The sequence below is a fragment of the Pelmatolapia mariae genome, linkage group LG6, assembly GCF_036321145.2.
Source record: "Pelmatolapia mariae isolate MD_Pm_ZW linkage group LG6, Pm_UMD_F_2, whole genome shotgun sequence".
Lineage (NCBI taxonomy): Eukaryota > Metazoa > Chordata > Actinopteri > Cichliformes > Cichlidae > Pelmatolapia > Pelmatolapia mariae.
The window spans coordinates 14,756,369-14,770,577 of NC_086232.1; the positions used below are offsets into that span (position 1 = coordinate 14,756,369).

General features: G+C 38.1%; 1 protein-coding gene across 1 annotated transcript; it reads right to left on the bottom strand.

Annotated features, from left to right (window-relative positions):
• Positions 1-1,439: 1,439 nt before the first annotated feature.
• On the bottom strand, positions 1,440-8,168 carry LOC134629697 (protein SSUH2 homolog). Its single transcript, XM_063477218.1, has 12 exons — positions 8,150-8,168; positions 7,733-7,813; positions 7,582-7,660; positions 7,369-7,498; positions 6,131-6,191; positions 5,566-5,687; positions 5,269-5,331; positions 5,105-5,181; positions 4,719-4,811; positions 2,669-2,774; positions 2,276-2,383; positions 1,440-1,580 (listed from the first exon to the last, which is right to left on the bottom strand). Exons 1-12 carry the CDS (start codon positions 8,166-8,168, stop codon positions 1,440-1,442), a joined length of 1,080 nt encoding a protein of 359 aa, XP_063333288.1.
• Between the last annotated feature and the right edge of the window lie 6,041 nt (positions 8,169-14,209).

Below are 14,209 nucleotides of genomic sequence, written 5' to 3' on the forward strand. Positions count from 1 at the left end.
GGAATGTACATCATATGTTTTTTGTTCACTACTGACTTGGTGGCTTTAGTATATTGTCTACCCCAGCTGGTGATGCAACTTCTACATGCCTGTCTGTTTCACTTTTTGGAGAAGCAAAGTGTGAAATGGATGTAGTGGACGGGCGTGTCTGTTATATGTTTTCCTATGAGACTGGGTTGTATGGATACAGTAGCTCTAAATGAAGGATTGTAAGATGTTAAATATCACAATTATTCCTTTAGCTTGACCACTTACATTGTTGTGAAAAAGTATTAGCCCCCTTCCTGATATCTTACTTCTTAACATATGTGTCATACTTTAATGTTTCAAATCAAACAAATTTTAATTCTACACAAAGACAAAAACGCAAAATACACTTTTTAATTGATGATTTTATTTATCAAAGGAAAAACATTAACCAAACCTACCTGATACTACGTGAAAAATACTGGCAGCCTCCAGTGCTAACCCTCAGTTTCCTAGTAGATGCATGGTATGGTGTCAGGCCGAGCTTATTTTGCTTGTGTAGTGGCATAATACAAGGTTACCACTCTTGCGTCCTGGGTTCAATTCCTGGTGGTGCAGGTGTTTATATAACTTCCTCAGGGATTAATGAAGAATTGCGATTTTCAAGATATTACAGTGCCTTGTTCTTGAGTTATTGCATTCACAAACTTGGGTGTCCACACCACCCGACCACATGCCTGCCTGGTGGGGTGACAACGATATCCCATCAGCCTTCTACGCTTAAGGGGTAAAAAGCAGTTGCCGCTAAACCTGAACTTAATAAGAGGTTGTGCCACCCTTGGCAGCAAAAACTTCAATCAGACATTTGTGATAACTGGCCATGACTCTTTCATATCGCTGTGGAGGAATAATAGCCCGCTCTTATTTGTAGAATTGTTTAAATTCAGCCACACTGGAAGGTTTTTGAGCATGAACGGCAAAAATCTCAATCTGATATAAGTCCAAACTTTTCTTAGGTCACTCTAAAACCTTCACTTTTTGTTCTTTATCTTTTTTTCTTTCTTTTTTACTATTCAGAGGTGGACTCTGTCGTATTTCAGACATTGTCCTGCTGCTTAAGCCAAGTGTGCTTGAGCTTCACAACATAAAGTGATGGCTGGACATTCTGCTTCTGAATTTTATGGTAGAGAGCAGAATTCATGTTTCCATCAATTACAGTAAATTGTTCACGATGTGACACTACCAGCACCAACTTTAACTGTCAGTATAGTGTTTTTATGTTTATTTTTTTTTATTTTAATAAAATGCTGAACAGAACATTACATTCTATTATTTTTAACACAGGTATGGTTTGCTTTTCTTACCCTAATCAATGAAATCATCATTATATATGGAAAAAGGAAGACTGATGTTAAAAAAAAGAGAAGAATGAGTACATGTTTAATTGCTTTGAGCTGTGTGTTTTTGTGAGTCTACAGGATGACGCAGCAACAGGTCTCTGGGTAGTCGTCAGCACTGACTTTGCGCTCGTTGCCGTACACGTAGTAGACGTAGCTCTTGTCTTTCCACTTGTAGTTCACCTGAGTGATGGGGATCAGCTCGACCGCCTGCCTCTGAAAGAGAGAGAGATGGAGGGATTTATATTAAAGGAAAACCTTCAACAGTATCAGAGCGCATCAGCTTAAGTCATAATACTTTAGCTTAGCATTGACTGAAAACAGGAGTAAAGGAAAGCTAGTAATGAACACTTTTCTTAGCCACATTTCAGATTTGTGTTAATCTTCAATTGACCAGCTTCAAACCTTTATGTCCTTTTCTTTAACAAACCTCCCAAAAGATAATTCCCTTTTTTAGTGTTTATATAACAGCTAACTCTTCAACCACCATCAAATCATTCAAGATGGCTTTAGTTATCTTTATAGGACACCTTATCTCTCGAGCTTCTGTAGCAGTCGATTACTTTAATAATTAAACAGTCTATTGATTTTTCCATTGACTAACTGAGGAATCAGTTAAGTTAAATACTTTGCAGAGCAAAGTAATAAATTGCAGAGTAACACAGGCACACCAGCACAGGCTGAACACTGGGGGAGACTACACTATAGCCTATAGACTCAAAATAGAAGTCTAAAGTAAACTTTACACATTTTCTTTGCTGCTTCAACTACAAATAATGGAATTTCAGCTTTAATCCATTATATTTCAACTAGAATTAACTGCTGAAGGAACAAGGATAACAGTTTTCTTTCCTTCCAGACTCTGGAGAAGATGGTTCATAATTTTTCTGTTGAGCTGTCTGTCGGCCTACCTGCTGCAGAATCCTGGAAGTTTGGCCATACTTAGTTTGATGTTCTTTGATCAGACGCTCAGAGGCCTGAGAGACTGCTGGGTTTGGAAACCTAAGCAGTGGGTAGACCTGAGAGAAGCAAGAGTGTAATTCACAATATTCACACAGCTAACCCCAGCAATGTGTTTTCCTTCTCCCCAACTTTTCCTTTACATTTATCCCAACTACACCTGTCTGAGGTGAGTTCCTGCAGTGGCTTTATGCTTAATTTATGAAGATTATTTCAACATTTTAACATTTCAAACATAGGATACAACATTCCAAACGACTGTGTGAAATTACTGAGATGTAGCTTTTTTGTATGAAATTTTGGTATTAAGATTCAAAGTGAAGCTACATTGTGTGTGTGTTTACCAGGTTCTGGCTGCTCTTGAACAGCTCCTTCCCTTTTACTGAGCGCAGCTTATCACTCTTCAGACCACAGCTCTGCTCCACCAGATGATCTTCCACATGGTTTTTCCTAAATACAAATATACAGATATGAACTATATTCATGCTGTATCCATCAAATATAAAATATAATACTGATGTAACACACACTCTAGATTCTGATGAATACAACGTTACATGAATTAATAAATTTTAAGCTTTAAACAATCAACAGTTTCTACTGTTTTCAATTTAAACTTGCAGCATGTAATTTAATCTTTATTGACTAGAGGGCACCAAAGCATCTGTCAAACCACCATTAATTCTCTTCCGCTTGTATCTCAGATGAGAGGTGAAACGTCTTTTCTTTAGACTATGATGACATACATAACTAAGAACCTTCACAGTCATATCTCTTCCGCTTGTTCTTATCAGGGTTGCATCGGGCTGGAGCCTATTCAAGCTACCATAGGTGAAGAGGCGGGGTACACCTTGGACAGACTGCTAGTCTGTCACAGGGTTAACACAGAGAGACAACCGTTCACACCTAAATGCAATCTATAATCACCAGTTAACCTAACCCCAGTCCTTGGACTGTGGGAGGAGGCCCGAGTACTAGAGCAGGGCGATATGACCAAAAATATTTATCATGATATACATTTGAAAATTTGCGATAACGATATAACTGATGATATAATTGACACTAGAAAAAAACACTTTACAACTCCACAACTTTATTAGTGCAAAAAAAAAAACAAAAAAACATCAATGTATTTTCACTTAAACAAGCAGCTGTTTTTTATGTGCATTAAAGTTATATAAAAATGTAACAGTGCAAATGCAAATTCCTTGCTGACAGTTTAACCAAAAGGCATTTCCAGTGGAAATTGGCCGACATATCCTCAGCATAACCATGTATAATATCCACAAAATTTAAAAAGAGGTTATACACACACAACACGGTAATATTATGTTGAAGCACAGTATGTATCACTCCGCGAGGCGCCTGCCTACGATAGCCATAATGCTCCGACAGTCCATCAAGCGGTGCGGGTTCATAGCTTAGCAAAGTTGTACTGAAACATTTGACAGATTTTCGAGCGCCGTGTACCACATAAAATCGTTTAGAGGTCAGTAAGCACAACCAGAATTCATACATAAGGCACACGGGATTATAAGGGGCACTGTCGATTTTCAGAAAAATCAAAGGATTGATTTTAAGTGTGCCGTATTTTCAAAACAACACGGTAATAACGACGGCCCGCTAGCATGCTCTACCAAAAATAGTGCTTTGTTGTGTATCTGATGGACGAAAGCTAACCCAGTTCCACACCACTGAAGTTGCAGCATTTTTACAAACCAATTCTGGTTCATCTGTTTCATTCAACGATCCGCTTTCGCCCTTCTAATTCTCCGTCGCCACCATGCTTTTTCTGCCATGTGCGTATGAAAACAAAGGCACTGCGCATGCACGTTTTACCCATATTCTATCACGATATTTCATTTTCTTATCGTTGCCCAACATTATACCGGTACTACCGTGAACGGTATGATATGGCCCAGCCCTACCGAGTACCCACAGAGAACACTCACACTCCACACAGAAAGGCCCTGACCAGATGGTGGAGTCGAACTCAGGACCTTGCTAATTTCCGTTGACTTTTCAAAGCCTTCTAAAACTTCTCCATGGACCATTTTAACGCCTGAAAAAATTCATGGATATCTGCCAAAAACAAACAGACCTCAAATAAGACTTTGAGTATCCTTAATGAACTCTGCAAGTATCCCAAACCTGTGGCACTGAATGAGCTTCAACGGCTCATTCAACAAATTTAACCGCCCGCCCCCTCCCTTCAGTCAGGTTAAATGAATTCAAATGTATAAAAACTCTTTATATACTTCTGAAACCTCCTCCAGGACCATTTGAGTTTTCCAAATGACACCTAAAAGACACTTGAAGAACCCAATCTTCAAGGACTCTGATAAAGCCACTGAAATATAGGAACACTGAAACTGCTGTTGTACTTGTACTCACCACTCCACTTTTAGCTCAATGTAAGTCAGCAGTTGACGTTTTCCTTTACAGGTTTCACATTGCTTTTTCCCCCTACCATCACACTTTGTACACCTAAACACACACAGACACATGACTCATTATTTTTGGTTACTTACAGACATTACAGATTTTGCTTTATTTTTTTTTAAATATGGTATTTGTTTATTTTTACTTATATTATTATTTTAAAAAATTACTGAACTTTTACTTATTGCAGCATTTCTTTGCTTAGACATTTTTAGGGCATTTTGCATCCTTCCTTTTCTAATTAGTTACTGTAATTAATCGTATATCCCCAACATATGGACAGTCATAAAACTGGTATTTTTTCTGTTTTATTTTCAGTTTGTGTGACCATTCAGTACCTGTCTTTGCCTGTGCCATTACAGTGAGTGCAGGCTGGATCGGACTTTACCCCACCATTACACACCAGGCAAGCTTTCTACAACGACACAAATAAGCAAATGCTTTAATTGTACCTTGATCAGACTTTTCATGTCTTATTATTTACGATTGAGAGTTTCCTTACTTTTCCACTTCCACTGCACTCCCTGCATTGCTCAGTACCTGCTGAATGGCATGTGTGGCATTCCTAAACAAAAACACACAAAAAAAAGTTAAAAATGAGCAAAAGGTAAAAAAAAATTCATGTGTTCATGGTTTTAAAGCCTCAATGAACTCAGGAAAAGATGAGCTGTAGAACCATCTCATGGACAACTAAAGTTCCATGAAAATTCTTTAAGTATATATATCTTTAAGCTTAAAGCTCAGAACTACACTGCAGGTAACCCAGCACTTTGATAGACAGCTTTTGTTATTCAGCCACCTTGACGGAGGATGTGTAGGGCACCCGGAACTTCTCTGTATGGTCACTGAAAAGTTTGGGGTGTGTGGCCTGGACCTCCCATGGTCGTGGAGCGGGCTGGGTGTAAAAGTCAGCAAGCTCACCTTTTAAATACACGAGATCACAGAAAATGACGGTCAAAAAACTACTAGTATAGTAAGTTACTGCATTGTCAGTAGATTTATGCAAGGATCAATAAAAGAGACATTTGTTATGAATACCAAAGTAAATGTTTCCAGCTTGAACTCTTTCAGGTAAAACATTATTTATTAATCAGTTGTTCTGGAGTTTGATTCGTAATAGGCTCTGAGTATCACACTATTGTTTTCAATCCCTCACAAGACCATAAACTTTAAGTGTGGTCAAGAACAAAGTGAAAAATGTGGTTTGGTAACAGGAAATAACACAAACTCTACCATCAGATTAAAAAGCATCCAGCCTTGCTATATAATAACAGAACATGGTGGCTCAAGGAAACAAATGAAAATGGCCATTTTAATGGCTCCAAATCAGGTTTGGATTTAACAAAATGAAAATGTGCGTTTACCTTCATGTGGTTTGTGGGCCCAGTCAGTTGACCTGGACTCAGTGAATGTCTCCAGACGGTACTAAGGAACAAAAAACAGACTTTACTAATAGAAACTGGATTTGCTGATAACATTACTGTGCTAATTTCTCTATATTTCACATCAGAGTGAAAGTGAAACATAAGTTTCTATGCATCATGTGCAAGAAATGTCTCTCCCATTAAATCCTACACAAAATTTGTTAAACCCAATCAGTATCGCACATTATACCATACAAAGTATTTCCGGTTTGTTGCCATATAACTGGGCATCATATTACTGCATAACAAATTTTGTGGTAAAACCAGTACTTGGAACCGGTATTCCATATTCTTTGAGCTACTTGCAAGAGTCTTGAGGATGTGATGAAAAGTTCTGGCAAACTATTACTTCAGCAGCTCTGGACACTTACTAAAAGCTCTGAAGTTTTTGAGAAGAAAATGGTAGCACTTTCTATTACAGCTCAGTAATAAAGGGGTAATAGTAGGTTAACAAGGTAACCTACAAGGTATGTGTTTTAAATGTGTGTTTTGCATTTTGCAGCTGTATTTCCTGTTTTATTAGGCAAACTGCCACAGTTGTTTTCAGATAATAATAACACACTTTTTTTTTTTTTGCTTTAATAGGTTCTTAATATGTTATTACATTTAAACAGGTGGTTTTGCATTTTGCAGCTCTGTTTCCTGCTTTTTACACAGAAACTACCACAGGTAATTATGGGGTAATAACTTAACGCAAATTACTGCATTATTGCATTCTTGTTTCTTCCTTGTGACGCCACTTTATTGTGGAGCTGTATTTCCATATTATTATATGCAGTTTTTGGGTTCTCATTATCCTATTACATACATTTCTGGGCAATATTACTCAACTGTAACCACTGTTGCTACCATGATATTACTTAGATATTAAGTGGTTATTACTTTGGTATTTGCATAGTAAAAACTTATTATTACACTCTTTTTTCCCCCTTGTTACCCTACTACTACCACTGTATTACCTAGCTGTAATAGAAAGTGCTACCAAAAAATTCATTATGCATGTTTCAACAGTTCATTATTGTTCAGTTATGTCCTTTGGTCAAATGTTTGGAAAACTATGGATAAAAGCATCTCAAACCAGAGCTCTGTAACAGACTGATCAAGATAGTAAAGGCAGATATGGAGGTAACTCAGTCCGCAGCATCACTGATGGTGGTGATGGTGGAACATTTAATCACCCTAAATGTGTTGAATGGCTCCATGGAGGTGATGACTCCCTGAGTGACTGGATCTTCACTGTAGCAGATATGAGATGACACAAATTTCTTGAATGCCTCCCGAGCCTCATCCTCAGAAAGAGAGGGGATGCTACAAAACACATAAACTCTGTGTTAAACCAGAATAGTCTACTGGTTGGTGAGCAGCTCAGAAACACAGGTAATATATCGTACCTCCATTCGGGATTTTCAGGGCCGGGTTGGGGTGGGGCTACTGGCTCCATGGGCATGGGAGGAGGCAGGAAACCTGCTGCTTCAATGACAAATTTTCAAGTAACATCAACAGCATTAATGTGAGGAATTATGTGAACCGGGCTTTTCTTACCTCCTCCTGGCACAGTGCCTTCATAGCCGGGGACATTGACAAACGTGTTGGCTTGGGATGCCATGACATGTGGGTACATAGCTGGAATGAAAAACAAGAAACAAAAAATTCAACCAAACGGATCAGGTGACCCTGAATCCTCCCTTAGTTATGCTGCAAAAGATCTAGGCTGCTGGGGGATTCCCATGATGCACTGAGTGTTTCTTATTTACTCACGTTTTTTTCCCCACTCACTATATACTTTATACACTACTTTGCATTTAATCATCAGTTATTATTAATCTGTTGCTCTCTTCCACAGTGTGTCTTTGTCTTTTCTTCCTCCTCTCACCCCAAACAGTCATGGCAGATGGCTGCCCCTCCGTGGGCCTGGTTAAGCCAGAGGTTCCTTCCATTTAAAAAGGAGTTTTTCTTTACCACTGTAGCCAAAGTGCATGCTCATAGGAGGTTCCCTGGTTGTTGTTTTTTCCTGTTTTGTCTGCATTATTGTAGGATTTTTAACTTCAAATAAAAATTGCCTTGAGACAACTGTTGTTGTGATTTAGTGCTATAAAACTGAATTGAATAATATGTCGCAATGGCTGGAGCTGAATAAGACTGTTCCTGCACAGAAGAATGTTTGGTGCAATGAAAAATGATTATGCCCACACTATGGTTTGCCACGGCCAGGCGGGCTGGTGTATTTGCGGTGTGAACCCAAAAGCAGACACGGGAGAGGGAATGAGGTATAACAAAAGCCGGGCCTTTTATTGAGGCTGATTTCCAAAACAGAAAACAAGGCAAGGCGAGTTGGGGGAAAAATGAAAGTAAAACCTAAACTGGAATAACCTAAACTCAATATGAAAACTATGACATGGAACTCAGCGCATGCGAAAACTGTGACCAGAAACATGAACACGAACCTGTAGCATGAAAACAATCCTGAGACTTGCAGTGACATGACATGAGATATACAGACAACCCGACAATGAAGAAAGAGAGGCAGAGGACTTAAATTGTGTTAAAAAATTAAAAAGTTAAAAAATTGTGTGTGTGTGTTCTGTGTCCTGTGTACTGTTTGTTTGTATATGTGTCTTTCTGGCTGCTGTCACAACCAAATTTCCCCTTGTGGGACAATTAAAGGATTATTCTATTCTATTCTAAATACACAGAAGGGTATACTCTGTTGAACAGTTCTTGTTTCAGGACAAACTGCCATGGCTGCGATAACCTCTACAAAACGACTTGTGTAGAGAAGTTAGTGAAATCGTTCTTCAGAATCAGTTTTAGTTAGAAGGAAATTATTCATCTTCTGTGATATGTGATAAGTAAAAGTGAAATGTAAAATGTAAAAGTAAAATGTGATAACTATGATGGTGCAGAAAGCTGCATCTGGTCAGAAGAAATAAACCCCACAAATTTAAAGAGTTGTCCAGATTTGTACAAAATTAAAATGGCTGTCAATGGACAGATGCAAGGATATCCATTGCTACCCCCTCATGCAATAAAGAGTTTCAAAGATGTTTGTTGTATGACAAGACACAATAAGACAACTAATCAATTTGCTTCACTCATCTACACAAGGCATCTTGTAGAGGGTATAAGAGCCGTGGCAGTTGTTTGGCTTGAAACAACTTTAATCTAAACATTTCAACTTTAATCTCCAATTTTTTTCTCAATCGGGCCCTAATATAGTGTCATACTACCCCCATTTTCAGTGTTAGAGTAAACATTTTTAGTTTAGGTTTCTTTTACCATTTTCTCTCTTATCTCTTAATTTTAACAAATATTTCTGATAAACAAACACTGATATGACAAGAAACTGCATTGATTTCTGAAAAGGGTAATAATGGTTGTGTGCAGACAGCCCCTAAAGCCCCAGACAGACTTTAGTATTTTTCACTAACTCTGAAGGACTCCATCACCCGTTCCAGCAACTCAAGAATCAATGATTACGTTAACCTGACACATGAGGGATTACAGATGAAGGCACAGGGTCAGTATCTAAAAAACAAAAGACTCCAAAAACTGAAACTAGTAAAACAACTTGATTAGCTCTCTCAACATGACAGTGTTAACATCCATATCCTTGCATCTGTCCATTTACAGCTATTTAATTTGGTATAAATATGGACTGTGAACTATTCTAGGTTAGCGTTCTTTTTCTTTCTGACCAGATGCTGTTTTATGTACCATCTCTTCAACGCCTTATACTTGTTACTAGTGTTTATGTGCTTAAACAGAAATATTTTCCTTTTCTTCAGTACGATTTCAAAGCCGTACCAGTTGTTTGACTCGAAACAACAAGTTTAATCTCTACATTTCAGCTTTAATCTCAAAATACTATTTGGACTTTGCTATCGTGTATTATTATTATTTACATCGCTGATTATTTCCTGACTTTCATTATGCCTTATATTAGCACATTATATTAGGTCTGCACTCCCTTTCTTCTCCTGAGTTGATTAAACTTATTTTTAAATCAGTTACTGAAAATCTGACCTTGTTTTCTCTTTCAGAATTTAGCAATCCATATGTGTCCTTATTTGTTAAGTCTAAAGCAGGGATGGCAAACTAATTTTAAAACATGGGCCACACTTACCCCATTTTAAATTTAAGCGGCGGACCACTGGTCCTTCCAGCAATAGAAATAAGTTTAACTACACATTTAGCTGAGATGCATTAATCTAGAAAAAAAAGCATGCAATTCTTATAGTATCTCTTAGTTTTTCTACATGATAAAGAAACATTGCTGATGTTAATTATAGAAATATGTCAGTATGACTCTTTGGAATTGTAATTGTAAGAAATAAATGTTTAAAATTACAGAAAATAAACTGCACTAAGTACAAAACAGAAAGATCCCGTTAAAAATCCACTTTCTTTCTGCTTTTCTTTCTTTCTTTCTTTTTTCCACTACAAAGGCAAACATCTGCATCAAACTTTTCAGGAAACAAGTTTCAGGTGGCTTGATGAGTTTCATCGACTGTCAAAAAGGAAAACAAGTGGATCATGTTTGGAGCTCCTCTTTTAAAAACTAAAACAGACTGAAGCAGCAAATGAATGCAGTTTAGTGAATGCTGAAGTTTAACATGATTCTGACTTCTTAATCTTCGCACTGAATGTTTATTAATAGAAGTAACAGCGTTTCAGAGCCGACTATCAGAAGCCGAACCCTGCGTCTGCGCCTTTGAATAGCCAGCAGGGGTTCTGTGGTCGGTGTCGTGATGGTTCCTAAGCCTGCTGGGGTGTCCTGTGCTTCAGTTCCTACCTGAGCTGTTCATTCTGCTGCAGATCAACCACGCTGATATCAGCCTCACAGAATCCGTTACAGTTAGAGTCATCCAGAACCGCATTTAAATGGTGAAATTCGGAATGCCCCCTGGTGGGAGGGCAGGCCCGCCTACCCCGAGTTAATGATCAAAGATAGAAGCAGTGAATGCAAACAATCGAAAAACTGTAAATCTTTATTTTTCCTGCGGTGTGCTTGTGACTCGCTCAATAAACAGCTGACCAGGGTCTATCCTGTGGCTGCAGTTAAGGCTGTTTTTAAGCGCAGAAAAACAAGCATTATATTGTGATAAACCATGGCTTTGGCAAGAAACAAATCCCGCTTTTTCTACTTTACTATTAGAACTCAGTTCATCATAATTTCGTTGTATCGGCATAAACGCGGCCGTTGGGGTCTTTTGTGCCGAAACCTGATCTAAATCCAACTTTTCAATGTTTTTTTTTTTCTATTTGTAATACATTTACCAATATTGATGAATAGACTATCCAACTGGATTTGCACCATTTTGACTTTGCGTTATTGTACGTATCCTAATGAATATTTAAAATATGTCTATAGAATTGTGATTTTACATTTGTGGCAATTTCTGCTCCCCTCTTGGCCCCTTAGCCTCACTTCTCAATGACGTTTTTTTTGTGTTTTTCTTTTTTTAACGTGGAAACTGATCGCAGCTTCTACCAATGTTCCTTCTGGTTTAGGATGATTTGATATAATCCCTGAGGGATTTGTGTGACATTTGTTTGACAGATTATAGGCTAAAAACCGGTTTATAGCAGTTTGAATACCAAACATTTTTTTTGACAAATACCTGAAATCACCTGCATTTTCTAATAACGTTTTGTCGCAAATGACCCAATTTTCCAGAAAAAAACGCCTTTCAAAATAAAAATGCAAATTACATGTAAGAAAAAAATATAATATAAAAATCCTAATTTGGGGGAAAAATCTTGATGGACTTTGTCTCTGTTGAGATTGAGATTAAAAATCTAATTTCCAAGAGAGACCTGGACAGGGTATATAGCGGGACTATGGTTGCAAAATGGGGACAGTTGCAACACCATCAATCAACAATAAGATAGGAGTCATGTGATCATTTCAGTGTTTACCCACTTCTATCCCTGACTTAAGGGCTAGAAATAGGGCATGCAGATTTTATTGAGAAAAAGGGATTTTGATGTAACAACGCAAAACTTTGTTTGAAGATAAAATGATATGGCTTACAGGAGATTAAATTCTGATTTCTTAGATAAACTGTGATGCACCACCTCGGGCTAACTATGCTAATACAGTTAGCTAAACAATTGATGACAGAGGTGGGGTGGGTTGTAACATATTTTAGAAGTGTTACAACACCCACTTACATAAAACTAAGAATAATTTATTAATTTGAATCATTTTACAGCACGCCTAGGCAGTGGTTAAGTGACACAGTGCACACAATGCATTCTGGGATGACAGCAGGGGAGATGCAGCAGATTGACCCGGAACTTATACAGAGGTAATTCCCACCACAATTAAGGGATTTCCGGAAGTGGGGTCAGATGTTACCTTGGTTACATAGGCCTAATGTAGATTAGATTTTTTTGAAAACTTCATACAATCAGGCAATCTGAGAACAAAGCATGATGTATAGTCCAGCGAAGTCATGCTACATGTAATTAGCAACCACTTTATTAGGTACATCTGTTCCACTATTCATTGCAGTAATACACAAATCTAATCATCCTTTTACATTAGCAGCAACTCAAAGCACTTAGACATGTAAACATCCTCAAGACAGCCTGCTGAAACCAAACCAAGCCTAAGGAAGAATGATGAAGGAATGTGGCATTGCTGTTGTTGTCACATGGCCTGGTGTGAATATTTCATAGGAGTGGGTTTAAAAAAAAAAAAAAAAGATTTTCTGATTCAAATTGATTATAGTTTGAAAGATGCGATATTGATTCATTAAACGCTGAATCAATTTTGAATAAATGTGTATTTTGTAAGAATCGCCAGAATCTCAAGTTAAAGCTATTTCAACAACCACCAAACAGCTAAAACAGCAAATGAAAGCAGGTAAACTGATTCCACACAAAGTGCGGCCCAACACTTCAAAATCTGTGAGTTGTCGGCTCCCCACCCGACACGCCGCCGGGGCTGAAAGCCAACATCTCACAGATTCTGAAGCTGCAGGTTTTGTCACTCTTCAACCAAAACTGAATGAACAAGCAGCAAAAGAAGATCAAAACTATGCTACAAATGTAATAAATAGCTTTATTAATTCCCTCTTACTTTTGCTGTTTTGCTTCCACCACAATAAAAATTGCACTTCCTGCACAACTCTCTCTCTCTCTCTGTGTACTTCATGAACAGTTTTCCATTCAAATCTCTGTTTTGTGCATGATTTGCTTGGTTATTATGCACCAGTCTACTGTTGTGTACAGTGCTGTTGGCTGTTGTTTTTTTGTTTTGTTTTTCAAAAAATGACCTCCACAAGAAAGCTTAATTTCTACAGAAGAAATTAAAACTTTTTAAATTGTGCCAAATTGCAAAACGCTTAGCTGTGTCGTACAGATGATATTCAGTTGTACATCTCCTTTAAGCCCCAAGATGTTTCCAAAGTGCAGCTCAAAGTCCAAGTACCAAAGTCCTTGTTTGTGCTCCCGATAAATTTGTGCCCAAGATTATGGAAAATTTAGGTCCTCTTGCTACATTTGGCAAATCCTCTACTAGGGATCTTGGAGTAAACTTTGAGTCAGCTCTGACTTTGGATGCTCATGCTAAATCTCTGGTTTGCTCCTGTTATTATCATTTAAGAAACAGTGCTAAGTCCATTGTGTCATGCTCAGAACTCGAAATTGTCATACATGCATTTCTTTCATCTCGTTTGGAATATTGTAATTCTTTGTTCACTTGTTTATGTAATGCCTCCTTGGAACGTCTGCAGGGTGTTCAGAATGCTGCTGCAAGGCTTCTGACCTTGTCTTCCAAGTACTCTCATGTCACACCCCTGCTGATCCAGCTGCAGTGGCTCCCCATTAAATTCAGAGTCGCTTTAAGAATGACTTTGACATTAGGGGCTCTGCATGAACAGGCACTGACATATATCGGAGATCTTTAATATCCATACATTCCCAGCAGGTCCCTAAGATCACGTGATCAGGGCTTGCTGGTTGTCCATCATACGAGGCTGAAAAACAAAAGGTGACAGAGTTTTTGAAACT